This window comes from Rousettus aegyptiacus, unplaced genomic scaffold (genome assembly GCF_014176215.1).
Source record: "Rousettus aegyptiacus isolate mRouAeg1 unplaced genomic scaffold, mRouAeg1.p scaffold_m13_p_3, whole genome shotgun sequence".
NCBI lineage: Eukaryota > Metazoa > Chordata > Mammalia > Chiroptera > Pteropodidae > Rousettus > Rousettus aegyptiacus.
The window spans coordinates 43065919-43084108 of record NW_023416306.1 but is presented as its reverse complement, the minus strand read 5'-3'; the positions used below and the strand labels follow the sequence as shown (position 1 = coordinate 43084108).

The following is an 18190-nucleotide window of genomic DNA, read 5'->3' as shown; positions in this document are numbered from 1 at the left end:
GCCAAAATCAAATTGTCAACGGGCCCCACTTCCTCTGGAAGTTCTAAGGGAATATCTGTTTACCTGACTTTTCCGGGTTTTAGAGCTGCATTCCTCACATCCTCAGTTCCCTTGAACTTCAAAGCCAGCAGTGCAGTGTCTTAGTCAGTGGTCATGTTGCCTTCTGCTCTCTGTCACATTGCCATCTTCCTCCCTCTACTAAGGGCACTTGTGATTACATTAGGGCTCACCCTGGTAATCTAGCATAATCTCCCCATATCAAGACTCTGAATTTAGCCACATTTACAAAATCTGTTTTGCCATAGAAGGTGACATTCACAGGTTCCAAGGACTGGGAACAATATTTTTGGTGGCCATTATTCAGCTTGCCTCATTGCTACTGGCAAATACACGCAAATGCTGTCAAAGAGGCACTTTATTTAGTCTGAGGGGGCAGGTCAAAACGGTTGCCAGAAGAAATGGCTGACCTTTCAACTGAATTCTTAGCCGATGGGTGGGGATGAGTGTCCATGTCATTACTTCCCAGTCCTGTGCCTGACTTTATCTTTTGCAATTCCTTTCCTGGCCCCTCTCCCCCTTCTGGCAACTTTGAATCAGCTGCAAAGCTCAGGCTTCCCCAACTGGCCCTTCTCACCCTATCTTCTCTTTCTCAGATGTGTCAGCCTCCCTCGTGAGTTTTACAGTCACTCCAGTCTCCATCTCTGGACCTGGCCACCACAGAGCTTCAGTCCTACGTCCACACCTGCTGTTGGACAGCTCTGACTGCAAATCCCGCTTCCCTGCTTCGCCCCTCCTCCACATCAACAAACCAACATCTCTTTTGGCTTCCATAGTTCTGTCCTGTTGTCCTATTCTCTCACTCAGATACTTAGTATTTACATATATCCTCAACTGTGTCCTCCAGATCCAGTGTACTACCAAGCCGTGTGGGTCCTTCCTTAATATTCTGTCCAAATGACACTCCTCTCTCTGCTCCTCTCTACACTGGCCATTGTTTCTACCCAGATGAACCATTCATATGGTTCGCTAAGGGTCCTGTCTCTAAATTCTCCCAATATACCTTGCAATCATTGCTCCACTAGTTTTCAGTTGTGATTCTTGCTTAAATCTTTTAGAGAATAAATTTGGAACTCATTAGTGTGACACTTTAAGGTTCTCTAGAGTTCAGGCCCTATATTGCTACATTCATTTATTCATTCATCAAGTGTTCATTAGGCATCTATCATGTGCTAAACCTGTGCCAGGCAGTGGCACTATAATAGTAAATAAAAATAGACGTCTCTACCCTTGTGAAATTTACCATCTAATAGTAGAGATATGAATAAAATAATAGTTACAGTACACGCGAAATTACAACTGTAATAATACAATAGCTCAGACTTATGTAACGCTGTGATGTGTCTGGCACCATTCTGAGCTTTTTACACATATTGTGTCATTTAATCCTCACAACATGTTCATAACTATTGTCCTCTCTTTACAGAAAATAGGCACAGAGATATTAAGTAACTTGCCCAAATTCATACAACTGAAAACAATTTAAGACAGGCAGCCTGGTTCTAGATTTTGTGCATTTAACACTAGGCTGTATTACCATAAATAAGAGTTTTCTGGTGCTTTGAGAATTATTAATTAGGAGTGGCAGCATGATTGGTGATGGGGATAGGGAATTTGAGCTAGTCAGGAAAGGCTTCCTAAGAAAGGGCAGCTAAATTGAAAAAGAAATGATGAGTTGAGGCTGTTTGGGTAAAAGAAAGAAAAGATGTTTCATGCTAAGAGGTTGTGTAAAGGCCCAATGGTGGGGAGAGTAAGGTGCTTATGGAGTCCAACATGGGACCAGTGAGGTACAGCAGAGAGAGCATGGAGAGGGAAGAACAGGGAGGCATGGGATTAGGCTGAGAAAGGATTTGTTTGAGATGTATTAAGACCCTGTAGACCCTGTTACAATTCTTTTTTTTCTGGATCCTAAATGCAGTGGGGAGCCATTGAGGTTTAACGCAGGAGGTAAGAAAGAGACGTGACAAAGTTTCCTAGATTATGCCCTGGATTAATGTGGCTTCATTCTATGAGATAGTGACCCCAAACAAGGACTGAACAAGGTTCGAGGAATAAGATCATGGATGTCGCTTTGGACATGTTGACTCTGAAGTATCTTTCGAGAAATGCAAATGGAATGACAAAACGTATGGATCTGGAATTCATAGAAGTCTGGGCTGGACCTTTAAGTTTGGGTGGGCAGGTGGTGTCATACGGAAAGAAATGGTTATTTCACATTTGAAGGGTGGAAGTGCTCAGCTCTTGTTGCAACTGAGTGATGAATGTGTTGAAGGATTTCCTTCCTGCTAAAAAGATCTTTAAGACCTATTTGTGAGCTCTGCATTTATCTTTTGCAGCAGATTTGAATGTGGGGTGATAATCAGCTAGAGTGGGAGGAATTAATTTTAGATTCCTTCTCTACTTCTTTTTACAGCAGAATACCATTGGTTAATCATTTATTTTTCAATGATAGGAACTAGTTTTTAGAATTGTGGTTTGAGTCTATTAAAAGAAAACTGGCAAAAAAAAAAATTTAGATAGAAGCCGTGTGAGCAGGTTTCTTAAGACTGCAATTTGCCCTCAGTGTTCAGATCAAAATGAAATGTATTTGTTAGCTATTGCTGCATAATAAAACTTAGGGGCTCAAATCAATTTGTTGTTTTTACAGTTTCTTTGGGTCAGGGATTCAGGAGCAGTTTAGCTGAGTGGCTAAGGCTCACAATCCCTTATGAGATGAAATCATTTCATCGAGGTGTTGGCCAGGACTGCAGTCATTTGAAGGCTTGACTGGGTCTAAAGGAAACACTAACAACATTCAAGTTCATTCACGTGATTGTAAGCTGGTGCTTACAGTTGTTGGCAGCAATCCTTAGCTTCTCCTCATGAGAACTTCTCCCAGGGCTGCTTGAGTATCCTAATGGCATGGAGGCTTTGTTACCATGGACTCTACAGGGTCCACTTGCCTGCATGCACTCAAGCCAAAATAAGATACGAACAGGAGTTTGCAGCAAAGAAAATCAAGTTTTATTTAAGGAGCTGGCATCAAGCCCAGAGATGCAGGTAAGCTAGGGCTCTCAAAAACCTAGCTCTCCGATGGTCTCTAGTACCTGGGATATATAAGGGAAAAATCATTAATCATGGCTACTGTGGAAGCTGGGGCCCTGACCTCTACTGATTGGTTGGGGCTAAGGCAGGGAGCAATTGATTATGGCTCCAGGTCCTGAAGTCAGTCATGGCATTGTTTGGTCCGGTTTCCAGGGGATGTGGTCCGTGGGACCTTCCATTTTCATGAATCTGAAGCTGAAATGTACCTGGGGCCAACTTGTTATCTTTGTTTTATTAAAACCTTCTGGTTTGAGGTTTAGTTATATCCTGGTTATGGTTGACAAACCTGAAGCTTTATTCTTAAATGAATTTGATGCTGATCAGAACCTAATACATTAAGGGCTTAATGATTAAAAGGAGTGGATATACGGTATATGTACACTAGGAGGATCTAGGGGAAAGAATGTGAGGGATGCATAGTTCTATCCGTCTAAACAAAACTGGCTTGGATTAAGCAAAATGAAGAAATGAAATCCATGTGCGGTTACAACTTCCCCCAGAATAATAATCCGAGAGTGAAAGAGCCAGGTGCAAACTATCCTCTATGAGCTAGTCTTAGAAGTCACAGCATTGTGAACATTTTATTCCAAGCATCACGAAGTTTGGCCCACCCCAAGGTTGGGAAAGGGAACTAGATTCCGGCTTTTGAAGAAAGAAGTGCTGAAAAATTTGTGAACATATTTTAAAGCCACCACATGGATGTTTGGAATCTGAGTTGTGGTGAGAGCCTCCCCTCTCACCCTGTGTAGGAATTAATTTCTGTTATGACATCCCTGACAGATGGTCACTCAGCCTCTGCTTGGCACTATGTTGCAAGTCACTGAATTCCATTTATGTCAATTGTTAGAAGGTTTGTTTATTCACAAAACTGAAAACTATTGCCGAATATTCCATTGTTAAGCTAATTCTCCTTCTCGAGAATGGCACTTTTATGTGATGGCTTTTCCATTATTTGCAATGATGGTAATCTCAACTTCTTTCTTTTTTAGACAAAATACTGTCAGTTCCTTCCAGAATTTCCTCTCAAATTTGACTTTAAGGGTTTTTCCACATTCTGGACACCTTCCTGCAAGCCATTTCAGCTCAGTTCATCCCTCTACAACTGAAAATCAACAAGTAGTTCTGTACCCCAAGCTAAGTCTAAAAGGACGTGATAACGCAGTCCTCACTTTACACAACAGTGTGAGAGTGAAAAAAATTACTGTGAAAACTGAAATCATGCAAAGAACAGGCATACTTCAGAGATATTGCAGGTTTGCTTTCAGACCACTGCAATAATGTGAATAATACAATAAAGGGAATTGATATTTTTTGTTGGTGGAGGGTCTTGCCTTCAGTGTGTAAAAAACACAAGATCTGTGAAGCCCAACAAAGTGAAGTACAATGAGGTATGTTTGTAATCTTAAGAATCGATAGGGAATATTATGATTATTCTGAAACCTTCAAAACTTCTGTTAAAACATTCAAAACTTTCAGATATAAATGCATGGAGAAAGGAAGAAAAAATAGTGTAACTAGTGTTCATTTAATATACTGTAATTTAAAACATTCGAAACAGAATTAGAGTGTTTTATTTCTTTGTTAAAAAGCTTAGCCAGTACTTGCTTTGGCAGCACATACACTAAAAAATCTTAACAAGAGTAGTTTGAATGGTGTTCGTTTTTTTCTTCTTATCATATAGTTTATGATATGGAGTGAGCATCTTTCGTATGTCTTGGCAAATTGTCATCCTGCTCTATAAGTTTGGATTAGCTTCCAACATTTTGTCCTTTGAGCTGTCAAGGTCATGAAATATTTCTGAGATATTTCTTCCAGAGTTCCTGTAAGGGGAAGGTTTTTGCTGGTCTCACTTCTGAGACATCTTCGATCGCTATCCTCATTTATGTCAATAAGGTCATCTCCATTAAGTTTCTCTGGCTGTAGATCTAGAGTTTCTAGGCAATGTCAACATTCTCGTGGTCGGCTATTTCTTCTATAACTCTGTTTATGGTAGATTCAAATTTCACTTCTTGTGTTATCACTTTTCTTTTCTTTCTTTCTTTCTTTTTTTTTTTTTTTGCCACGATTTCACCTTTGATAAACAATTCACTCTTTTGACTATCCATTTTTGTGGATAATTCCACATGAGTTTATTGCTGAGAGACAAGGAGGCAACACATCTACTGTGCATGCATTGCTGTCTCTGTGTGAATGGAGTAAGAGATGTGGTGACCGATCACCACAAACTTTGGAATAAGTGACGTGATTGATCACTGATCATGATGCACATCTATTATGGACATAGTGACTTGTGGACTGAAGAGTTAGAAGCCACATTTGTACTTTATGCAGTCACTCAAAGTTATAGACTGTGGTAACTGATATTTGAGCCATGTTGTAGGGGGACTGGTGTTATTTAACTAAACAATGATATCTGAAATTTATATATGTCTTATCCATGCAAAGCAGGGATACCTATAGTTCTACGAATTTGAGCTTAATTACAATCTGGTTTCTGCGCAACAATTTCATGGAATTTTATTTTATTTTTTTTGAGTTCTTGTTCTTATCAAGCCTTTACCTATTACATTTCATTTTTCTTAAATGTAAGTATCACATTTTACTTATATTCTTGTTAAGCTTCATCTTGTAATCTTAACTCATGGATGTTTTTTATTTTATCTATCTATCTATCTATCTATCTATCTATCTATCCATCCATCTATTCATTCATTCATTCATTCATTCATTCATTCATTTATTTTATGATGACATTGGTTAATGAAATCCAATAAGTTTCAGCTATATATTTTAACAGTAAGGCATATATATACATATATATGTATATACACACTTTGTGTCCACCTCTCATAGTTAGATTTCTTTCTGTTACCACATATTTGACCCGCTTACCCTGTCTACCTCCTCCCTCCCCCATCCCCTGCCCTCTGGTAACCACTAGCCTATTGTCCATGTCCATGAGTCTCAGTTTGTTTATCTTGTTCATTCGTTACTTTTAGGTTTATATCCCACATATAAGTGATATCATGTGATTTTCAACTTTTTCTATCTGGCTTATTTTGCTTTGCATGATTATCTCGAGGTCCATTCATGTTATCTCAAATGGCAGTATTTCATTTCTTCTTATGGCTGAGTAATATTCCATTGTATATATGTACCACAGCTTCTTTAGCCAGTCATCTATCGTAGGACACTTCGATTGCTTCCATGTCCTGGCCACTGTGAATAATGCTGCTATGAACATTGGTGTGCAAAAATCTTTTCAGATAGGGATTTTCAAGTCTTCAGGGTAAATACCCAGTAGAGGGATTGCTGGATCATACAGTAGATCAATTCTTAGTTTTTTTGAGGAGCCACCATACTGTTTTCCATAGTGGCTGTATCAAGTGGATATCTTTTTAAAACTAAGTTTCTCTATCTAGGGAACAAACTGTCCCTTCCAAATTGTTACCCTTTTTATATCTAAGCCGTTAACCAGAACATGGCCATAGCAGAACCCAGTGATGTTTCTAGAGCTCTCCAGCCATGTTTCTCTCATCTCGTTAATCAACTTTTTGTTTAGGAATATACAACCAGATATGAATTTCTCTAACTCTGCTGTCATCCAGCTTGCCTTTTTAAAGCTTGTCCAACAAAGTCAACTGTCTGGTGCCATCAGATGCCTTTCCAAAATCAAAACCCAACAAGTCAGCAATTTTTCCCTGAAATACCAGTCTGATTACCACATAGAAAAATTAACACTACTGATAATATATTATGTTAATGGAGAACTCTAACATACACATAAGAACATTCATAGAATGTTTTATATATCTTCATTTAAAAATATTTTGCCTTTATAGGGTTGAAAGGAAATATGGCAGATATTATTACCATATTTTCAAAAATGGTAAGTCAGAAAAGTCAGGGGATGAGCTAGTATAGAGTAGTCTTGATTCTTCAGTAAGTCTGTTTTTTTTTTTTTTTTTTACCACCTCAAGCTTCTCAGATGAGAAGCCTACAGAAAACACAAAAAGTGGTTTTCTGCAGTGTTTTTTTTGTTTGTTTGTTTGTTTGTTTGTTTTTTTGCTGTTGTTGACTTAATAGACCAATCTTATAATCATCCCCATTGGGTCTTCTATTAGTTTGTGAGGGCTGCCACAACAATGAACCACAAACTGGTTGGCTTACCTTAAACAACAGAAATTTATCTCTCCATTCTTGAAGCTGAAAGTCTGCTCTCAAGGTGTTGGCAGGGTTTGTTCCTTCTGAGGTCTATGAGGAAAGGATGTGTTCCAGGCCTCTCTCCTTGGCTTGTTGATGGCCATTTTCTCTCAGTATCTCTTCATATCATCTTTCTTCTATGTATATCTCTGTGTCTATATCTCTCTTTTTTATATGGACACCAGTCATATTGGATTAGAGCCCACCCTGATGACCTCATTTTAACTCGATTACCTCTGTACAGACCTTGTTTTTGAATATAGTTACATTCTGAGGTACTTGAGGTTTAAGAGTTTAATATATGAATTTTGAGGAGACACAAGTCAGCCAATAATAGGTCTCTAAGGCATATTTCACGTTTTTAACAAATGATCAAAGGAGTAGACTTGTATAGCCAGTACTTTTGTGCATGCCTACATTTTCTTATCCATATCTACATATCTGATGCAGTCTGTTGAGATAAACTTTGTGGTCAGTTGGTATCACCTCTCAATTATCAAAAGAGAGAGTGAGTGCTTTTCCTAAGTTCATTCTCATTTGTCAACTTGTTGAATTTAGTCTCTGAAGATGTCTTTCATGAGGCAGCTGCTGAAGTTATGTTCGTTTAATGGTTTCAGAATTCAAATGTGTCATTTAACTTTGGCTCTGAGATTTGTGCTGAATGTGACCCAGTGCTGAGTGATAATTATACACACATCTAAGCAGTTACCTTATTCCACAAACTGGTTAAGTCATCAGGGATTCTAAATTGAGGAAACAAATAAATTAAGCAGTAGCAATCTATATCTTAAAGACATTCATAAGCACTCAGGTGCATGTAAGGGTTGTTTAGCACGTTACTGACTGCTGGTAAAAACAAGGGACAGTTATGACCTCAATTTAGGTTGCTGGATTGGGGTGCTATAAATGTTTGATCTGTGTCATTCTATTTTCTCATTGCTTCTACTGAGAAACTTCTATAACTCTCATAACTAAGATGTAATGATTGAAGACATGATGACTGCTGATTATCTTTGAAGCTGCCAAAGCCTCCCCATTTCATTTTCTTCCCTTCCCACTCTAAGGAAACCATTATCCTAAATCTCATGTTTATTATGTCCTTTCTTTTCCTTATACTTTAAATATTTGTATTTCAAAACAAATATACGGTTTAAATTTTGTAGTTAAAATTTTTAATTTTTAAACCATTGCAAAATTATAAAAAAAAGTTACAAGGATAGTATGAATAACCCTCACATAGCTTTCAACCACATTCTTCAGTGTTAACATTTACCATGTTTGCTTCATTGTTCTTCCCTTTCTCTCCAGACATATGTAGGTATGCATATGTAAATATATTTACACACACATATATTTTTTTCTCAGCTATTGGAGAGTAAGTATGGATATGCTATTCCATTCTAAATACTTTAACATGTACTTCTTAGAAAAACAAGGATGTCATTGTACATAATCATGTACAGTCATCTAGATCAGGAAATTAATATCCATAAAATTGTACCACATAATCCACTGATCCATTTGAACTTTTCCCATTGGCTAAATACTGTCCTTGATAGCTTTTAAATTCTTTCAGGTTCACGATCCTCTCTGGAATCACATCACAAGTTGCATTTACTTGTAATGTTTCATTAGTTGTCTTCCATTTGGAATAGGTCTTCAGTGTTTTTTTGTCTTTCATGTCCTGGGTGATTTTCAAGAATACAGAATAGGTTTTTCTTTCTTTTTTTCTTTTTTTTTTGCTCCTCTTCCCCTCCCCTTCCTCCCCATTCCATGCTCTCTACTTCCCCATCTCTCTCCTCCTCTTCCTCCCCCACCTCCTCCTCCTCCTTTTTCTTTTTTAAAGAATGTCTCTCAATTTTAGTTTGCCTGATATTTCCTCATGATTAGATAGATACAGGCTATGCATTTTATGGCAAGGATATCACAGAAGTGATGCTGTGTTCTTTTCAATGCAGCATCAGGAGACATATGATATTGATTTATTCCAATACTCTTGTTATTAACTTTGTTCACTTGATCAGGATGATATTTACCAGGTTTCTCTACTATAAAGTTATTATTTTTTCTATAAAATAAGTTTTGTAGGGAAATAATTTGAAATTATATAAATATCTTGTCCTCAACAAATTTTCACCCACTAGTTTAAACATTCATTGATGACTTTTGCATGAATCATTTATTGCGGCGATGGTGCCAAATGCTCATTTTCTAATTCTCTCATTCCTTCTACATGTATTAATCGGTATTCTACTATAGAATCTCTCCCTTGTTTTATTTTTGTTTTTATAAATATTTCTTAATTTATTAAAATTTTCACTATTTATTTATTCACTTATTCATTCACTCATTCATTTATTCGTTTATTTATGTGGACTCATGGAGTCCTATTTTATTCATCGGGATTTAATTCATTACCATCATTATTTATTTGCATCCTCATATTGGCCCCTATTTGGCTAGTAGAAGCTTCTTCAAGGTGGCTCTTTGTGCTTTTTACCACTCTCCAATTATATTTTTAGCACTTCCTTACTTTTTGGCATGAATTTATATTCTGGATTTATCTTATATTTTCTTTGCTCCATCTCTGGAATCATTCTGGTTCTTTCTAGTGGAGGTTGGTTTACAGAAATCAGGATCTGAGCATTAAGGGTGCCAATTGCAACAGGTGTCATTGTTTCTAGGACCTCTCAGCAGATAGAGCTAGGAAGGAAACACACACATATATTACATTATATATAATTGATCTACATAAATTAAAAACCGTGAGTTAACACGAACACTTCCAATTTAAATCCCATACTACAGAGTTTGTTCTGGCATTCCATATTCGTACCTTCTCTTCTGAGAAGCTTGGCTCTCTCTCATTATCTGCAATATAGTTACATATTTGCTTACTATCCCAGTATTAATCTTCTGACCCTGGTAGCTGTCTACTCAGCCACATCCCTGCCCACTTAACCTGCCTCATTGACTCTTTGCTTTTCCAGCCCAGTTCCTCTGTCCCTGTATGCCTTGACCACTGCCTCAGATCCAACTACCTCCACATTCCTGGCCCCACCAGGCCCGCCAGCCTGTATTAAGGGAAGGGATGAAGAAGGAAAGGCTCCAAGAAATAATATATAAAGAAAAAAGAAAGGAAAGAGGAGGGCTGTTTTATTTATTTATTTTTTTATGAAAGACAATTTTCAAAAATTTGAAGAATAACATTTACAATTCCCAGCCTCAAGGCCAACTGTGGCTCAAATTCTAGTTTGACTACCTACCAGCTGTGTAATCTTAGGCAAGGTACTTAACACTTCTGTATTTCAGTTTTCTCATTTGTAAAATGGAGCTAGTAATAGAACCTATCTCATAGGGTTCTTGTGATGTTTAAATGAGTTAATACATGTAAAAGGTATATGACAGTGTCTTGTACACAATAAGTATATTTAAGTATTTTTATTATTATCAGACATCCTATCATTTTGGAACATGGTGCTTTACTTTTCTAATAAGAAGTTACTAAATACCAATGAATCACACTGTCTTCAATAGAGATCAGAAAAATTACTAAAGTTATTGCTTTAGCTATCAAAAAATATACTTTTTTTTTTTTCCTACAGCAAAGTGGGACTTCTGAGGCCACCAGACTATGTACTTTTCTAGAAGTATTTTATCAAGCCCTGAAGTTTAAAGAAAAAAATTGTTAAAAGTTATTACAGATTGAAAAACAATCATAAATTAAGATAATTCTTCCCAAAAATGCTAGTGTAAGCCACTGGGATGGTTTTTGAATTATACAATTTTAATTTACATGCATCTTTTTAGGATCCTGCAGGTTGGCAAACTATAACCCACAGGTCAAATCTAACCCACTGCCTGATTCTATATGGCCAGTGAACTAAGTATAGTTTTTAAATTTTTAAATGGTTGGGGGGGAAAAAAAGAAGAATATTTCTTAACCAATAAAAATTATATGAAATGTAAATTGTTTTCTATAAATAAATTTTTATTGAACATAACGGCACCCATCTGTGTATATATTGTCCATGCCTGCTTTTGCTTTACAGTGACAGAATTGAGGAATACACAATATGGTCTGCAAAGTCTAAGACATTTACTATCTGGCCCTTTGTCAAATATATGCCGACCCTTGGTTTGTACCACTAGAGAAGCAGTCATAGAGGTCTGGAAGAATCTTTGGGAAGATAGATCAAGTCCAGTAGATATCCTGGCTTGCCCCGTGACCTTATAAAAGTCATATTACCTGGTCTGTTTCTTCATCTATAAAATGAGAATACTGGACCTGAAGATCTAAGTCCCTCATGCTACCCTTTGGAGCCTTTGTAACATGAATTTACTTAATGCTACCTTTACAGGCTGACTTCCGTCCTTCCTTCCTTCTTTCCTTCCTTCCTTCCTTCCTTCCTTCCTTCCTTCCTTCCTTCCTTCCTTCCTTCCTTCCTTCCTTCCTTCCTTCCTTCCTTCCTTCCTTCCTTCCTTCTAAAGGCAATCTCACTTCATCTTTCTTTTCCACTAATCTGTCTGAGGTGAATTGAGCTAATGTGGCAATTTCATCTTTGCCTAAAAGCTTCAGAAATCTTGAGACCTCATATTTTTACCTGATTTTATCTGCCATTAGAGTGCCTAAGGGTGGATTTCATGGAATTGATTGAGATATATACCTTATTTTGTTGGATGGCCTAGCTATTTCACAATGGCCTGAAGAGCAGTTTACTCTGTTCCATAGCAACAAGCCTCTTGCCCAAATTTGCCATCTGGTGTTCGAAGCCTCTATCTTGCAGAGACTTTTTTTGTTAGCTGATAGTCATTACTCATCTGTTTCCGGCTTTAGTATTCCTGGCATTGCTCATCTTGCACAGTCCCGGTTTCGAGTAGGAGAGCACTTGGAGTCGTTTACTTAACAGAAGGGATTCAGTTTCCTCATCTGGAAAACAAGGGGGTCAAATGAAAAGGTTCCTGCTAGCTGGCACCACCTATGATTTTATGATTTTGTGAAATCTGGTTTTTAATTACTTGTGTATGTGCTTGACAGCCCACCTAGACTGTGGCCTGTGAAGAGGAAGACTATGAGCCATAATAGGTACTCTTGATGGTGAATGATTGCATAAATAAATGAATGGTCACGTAAACCCGGGTAACCTGAGGATGAAAGAATTATTGCCCCATAAAGAAAACATCAATGATATTTCGTAGTTTTGCTGTATTCATTTTCCAAAGTAGTTTTCGAGATCTCCTAAAAACAAATCTCAAGGCTGTACCATGACCTACAAAGCTACTTTCTCCATCCAATTTCCTACCATTCTTTCTTCTAGTTCTTATACTCAATTCCCACTGGTCTCTCTGATATTTTAAAATATGCCAAGCATCTAGTTTAAATATACCTATCAGCTCCCTTGTATTGATTGTTCTCTCTATCTGAAATGCACTTCCCAGAATATCCTAGTGGTTTACTCCCTCCCTTCTTAAAAATCTTTGCTCAAAATAATTTATCAGAGCAAACATCACAGCCCACATTTTATTTTGTCCATTTACCTTGCTTTATTTTTCATCATAGCACTAATATATGCAACATATCTTATATTCATCTATTGATTTATTGTTCCTAATCTCTGGAATAGTGCTTATCACCCAGGGGGTATTCAGGCAGTAATTGTTGGGTGACTATATGAATAAGAGCAAGAAAAAAAAAACAATAAATACTTGATTTATGAATTAATATTTTCTTCACCCCAGTGCTCCAATGTTATTTAAAGCACACTCGTATCTATAACACATCTTGTAGTTTCTGGCCTCTGTGCCTCTGCTCCTATCATTATTTACCTCTTCCCTCCCTTTCCCTTCAACCCTGGGTGCTCATCAAGTACCAAATCCTACTCATTATTGTCAGAATCCTACCTTTTCTTTGAAAACTTCACTGATCATGCTCACTGTCTTTCTTTTTGAACTGGTGGGGTCCATTGCACTCCCTCATCGTGCCTTCCTCATCTGAGTCATTATCTATCTGTGTGTCTTAACTACCCAACTTTAGGCTCTATGAGTGGAGAGTATATTTATGTATTTCTATTTTTTTACTTTACATTTTCATATACATTTAAATTGGAATTAACTTTAACATTTTATCTATAATTTTGATTCTAAAAGGGTGAAAATATGAAAATAAAAATTACTCCCGAATTCTATTTTAAAGTGGTATTAACCACTGTCAATATTTAGACCCAGTACCCCAATATACACAGACACACACACACACACACGCACACACACACACACATGCGCATACACACACACATTCTTATAAAAAAGATGGTCATACGATACATGTTATCTAGAAACTGGAATTTTAAAAAACATCTTAAGATTGTATCAAGGTTTATTTTCTAGTCAATACATATAAGTCTTCACTGACACTTTTAAATCATGCAGTTGTATTTAACCAATCCCTTAATGGCTGATTTTGAAATTGTTTGTAATTTTTCACTATTGTACACATTTAGGGTAAGTGTGGGGAGAGATTCGAAAGAAGGTAGATTTGTGATCATCTTGGTGGAGTGCTAGAACATGAGTTGACTAGAAAAATGCTTTGCACATTTTTAAAAATAATGTCTTAAAAATTTTGAGAAGCTTTTTGTGCTTTTGAACTTTTAAAAGTTGACATGTATGATTTTTATTAAATTTAAATATGTATAATGCCCATAATTTCTAGCAAATTGTAAATAAGTACATTCTGAAATTGAACTGTAACATTACTTTTTAAAATGTATCTGATGGAATAAAAATATAGTAATTTGTTATCTACTTTAATCTATTTTTTAAAAATCACAAACTAGCTCATCTTTAATAATCTGAAATGCTATATAGACCCTTTTTCTTCTTGAAGTACTAATTTTATTCTGCTTTTCTTACAGAGTTGTGCTAATGCAATATAATGCACTTGAAATAAAAATTTACATTGCAATAAAATTTGTATACATAAATTTAAACATTTAAAATTCCCTGGGACCATAAGGAAACTTAAAAATATATATTATGCATTTTTAAAAGTGATTTTTTAAATGTAAAATTAAGAAGCTGTTTTTCCTTTAATTAGATAATATATCTACGAATGAGTATTACCTATTGGTAGGATGAACCATCTTTTTTCTTATTTTAAAAATTTTTATAGATGTAAGTGCTGAGAATTATTTTCACATAAGTCAAGTAGATGGAAGTGAGCAGTCTTGTTATAGCAACATCTCTCAATTCTTTGAATTCCTTTTGAGTTATTTGATAAAAATTATATATCACCAAAAAATATTTTTAATAATCTGTGAGTGGATAAGCAATTAGATCTCCTGTAAGTTTTACTGAAAGTAAAGACCACAGTGCTAGAGACATGTCTTAGTAGTTGGGTTCCTACCAAGCACAGGCATTGATAGGAGCTTGATGATTGGATATTTCATTTATCATGTGCAGCCCAGAGAAGGGGTTCAGTTAGAGTTGAACTTTAACCAAATGTATGTTGACTAAAAGACACAGGAAGTATGAAATAATAGGTGGTAGGATCTTAGCTGGACAAGGAAAATGGTGAAAGAAGACCGCTGATCGACTGGGGAAAAGTCCAGAGGAGAAAGTAAAGGGAGGACTTTTTAAGGTAGGAGATTGTTTGGAGTAGTTGAAATGGCAAACAGATAAAAGAAGTTGTGATCAGGTGTGTGATTCAGGAGTTTTGGAGGTGGAGCAGTTATAACTCATTTACATGTCCAGGATGTGGCCATAATGTGAAGTTCATGAACTTCATTCACTCATGAATAAATTACCAAAGATGAGTTCATGGAAATAGGTGGCTGTGGGTCAAATGGGTTGTCTATGTTGTTATTATAAGAAGAAAGGCAGGGCTTGGAGTGGAGAGACAGAGCATGAGGCAGGTGTCAATAGACTTGAACAAGAGAGGAAGGTTGGTAAAGAAGAACAACGAAAAGAGAGGAAAGATGCTCCTGAGAGCTGAAAGGGGCAGGTCTTAAAAGGAGACTTCTTTGTTTATAAGAAAGTTCAGGAAAAATGGTTTGGAAATGGCCATGGTGGGTACAGAAGGTAACAAACCCATTGTCTGACCCTGATGTATGACTACCTGCCATTTGGAAAGCATAGGGGAAGTCATGTCCTGGGGGTAGAGTCCCAGCAATTAGGAGGGAGAAACTCTGAGTACACACTGAAGACAAAAGGGAGTTAACTGCTTATGGAGAGACCGTAACAAGAGGTCACAGTGAAGGGTTTTGGTAAGTGGAGAATGGTGGCAGCTCAGTTAGAGAAAAGGAAGTAAAATATAAGAAAGTATTTTAATGAAAATAATGATACAGATCAAGATCCTTGGTGTTTATGTGAGGAGCAGATGAATTCTAGCTTGAGTGTCTGTTGACTGCAGATAACAGTAAAGAGGGTATGTGTGGGGGGGTGTTATTCCAGCATTCTTCGAGGAGTCAAGTTCTTGCCCAACTACTGAAAATCTCCTGTAAGTTTATAGAAGTGTCGTGCTTGGTCAGACTAATTGAGGTTTATATGTTGCAGACATGTTGAATTGTTATTTTAATATACTTTTGCTTTTTATTGCCAATATACCATTGAGATTATCTTTGCAACTTTATTATTGTAACAAATGGCATTGGCTTGTAATTTTTTCTCTTTGTTTGCATATTTATGTTTGTGTATGTGTTTTGTGTGGTTTGTCAGATTTTGGTATGAGGCTTATGCTAGCTTTGTAGAAATAAAGAAGTGACCATTCTTTTTCATGCTTGGGACCTCTTTTTACCTAGCACAGGCGTTATCTGTTCGTTATAAGCGAGAAAGAATGTGGCTATGGAATTCTCTCAATGTATGCTGTCCAATGCCATTTATAAAGCAACTGAAATGGGACTAGTAAGACCAATAAACTAAATTTTAAAATTTATTATTTTTTATCTTTATTTTTAATTTAATTTTCCATTTAAAAATTGATACTCATCTCCATTTTGGAAAAGTGTTTTTGAAACAACCTGGGTCTGTGAGTTTACTATTATAAATTATATCAAATCTATACAGATATATACAGATAAAGTATTTCTGATGAAAACTCAGCAACTGGGCTGAAATGTGCTTTATATGCAAAATGTACCCAGGAATTTAAAGACTGATACACCCCAAAGCAAAATTAATAACTTTTATATTGATTTCATGTTGACATAATAATCTTTTATCATGGCCACCTAGGTTGTTAAATAAAAAGAAAATATTAAAATTAATTTTACCTGTTCTGCCTCACATGTTTAGAGTGGCTGTTAGAAAACTTAAAATTGTATAGGCATTGTATTTCTATTAGACAGTATATCGTGCTTTACAAATATTTTATTATTGATAAATTGCTTTAATGGTAAATCAGCAATTTTTAAATATTAATTCTGTTTTTGTGGATTTTGATTAATTATATAACTGCTTTGATATTTATTGATTCTAATGTATTTTTAGAATCATCAAATTACTTTTCCTTATCTGTAAGAATTACATTTTTATTTTCTGATAGATATCCCAAATTTTTTTAAAAAGGATATCATCAATTAATAAGAAATCGAATATTTATTTAATTTAATTTTTGGTTCCATAAACAAATTATTTTTTCTGCAATATATTGTCTTGCTTCTAATTAATTAAATACATTTCATCTACCTGGTTTTTTCAGTGTTTCATATTCCATGAAACATTTTTTTCCTCACAACATTACATTTAAAAATGAAATAGTACTTTCTGAATATATATTTCATTCTTTCTTGTCCTTTCTTGCCTTGCAATCTATTTTTATAGAGTAAGCAATCACATTGTACTTAAAAAATTATTAATAATAGATATAATGTATCTAACATTTAACACTTTCTGGGGATGTGCTAACTTCTTTACTCAGATGGTATGTACACCTTGTGAAGTGGGTGCTGATGTTACCTGACATTTGCAGATGGGGAAAGCAGACCAAGAGGGATTAAGAGACCCACCTGAGGTTTCCCAGCTGGGGCCCTTGGGCTTCAGACCTCACAGATCTAACGTGAGAAATCTCTTTATTCGTGTCTCATACACTATAGTAGAAGAATATAGCAGACATTTAGCATTAAAACACCAACATATTTTATGTTGAGACTCAATTGTCTGGCAATTACGAACAGTCATATTCAGCGTTAATAAATTGCCCCGTGATATTGTACCACTACGGTACTCTGGACTTGAGTTTTCTGTAACCGCCTAACAAAAATCTTTCAGTCATCTACAGTAAGGTGTACTTTCTATTAATAATTGTTTCCTTTAATTGTTTTCGGGGGTGGGGAAGAAATAAATATCAATTAGCCATTTTAAATAATACTTTGTGTCTTCAAATTAGAATTTTTGAAGTCTTGCTTATATCTATAGAATGGCAGAAAAGGAGAAATATCGTGCAGTTTACTTCTTTGGGCACCCAAAGGCAAACCTCTGCCATTTTGCCTCTAAACCTGATCCCATTTGGTATCAAATACCTTTAAAAACGAACTCAGCTACAGTATAGTCTCTTTTAAAAAGGTTTAGATATTTAATAACAACAGATGACTATGGTTCACTAATTTGTGATTCCTTTCTTTCTTTCAAAGATAGTGTTTTTAGAAGACGCATCTCAACAAGAAAAGCTGGCCAAAGAGTGGTGCTTCAAGCCATGTGAAATAAGAGAACTGAGCCACCAGTAAGTCATAGCCAACTTCTTCCCTTTTGCTGGATGCCATTAACTAATCTCAAATGATAAGAAACCTGCCTTGAGGGACAGCCTTTTTTAAATGTATTAAGGTGTGAGGTAGGAAGGAGTAGGTAAACAGTG

The 18190-nt window shown here is 36.2% G+C and overlaps 1 protein-coding gene across 2 annotated transcripts in view; it reads left to right on the top strand.

Moving 5' to 3' along the window:
- Positions 1-18190, top strand: part of GDA (guanine deaminase) — a 76926-nt gene that overhangs the window by 19295 nt on the left and 39441 nt on the right. The window contains exon 2 of one of the 2 annotated variants that reach the window (XM_016150053.2): positions 17974-18058. In XM_016150053.2, coding sequence (XP_016005539.1) covers positions 17974-18058 — 85 coding nt within the window. Of the gene's footprint in view, positions 1-17969; positions 18059-18190 lie in introns of both variants that reach the window. The other variant, XM_016150042.2, reaches the window with a different exon arrangement.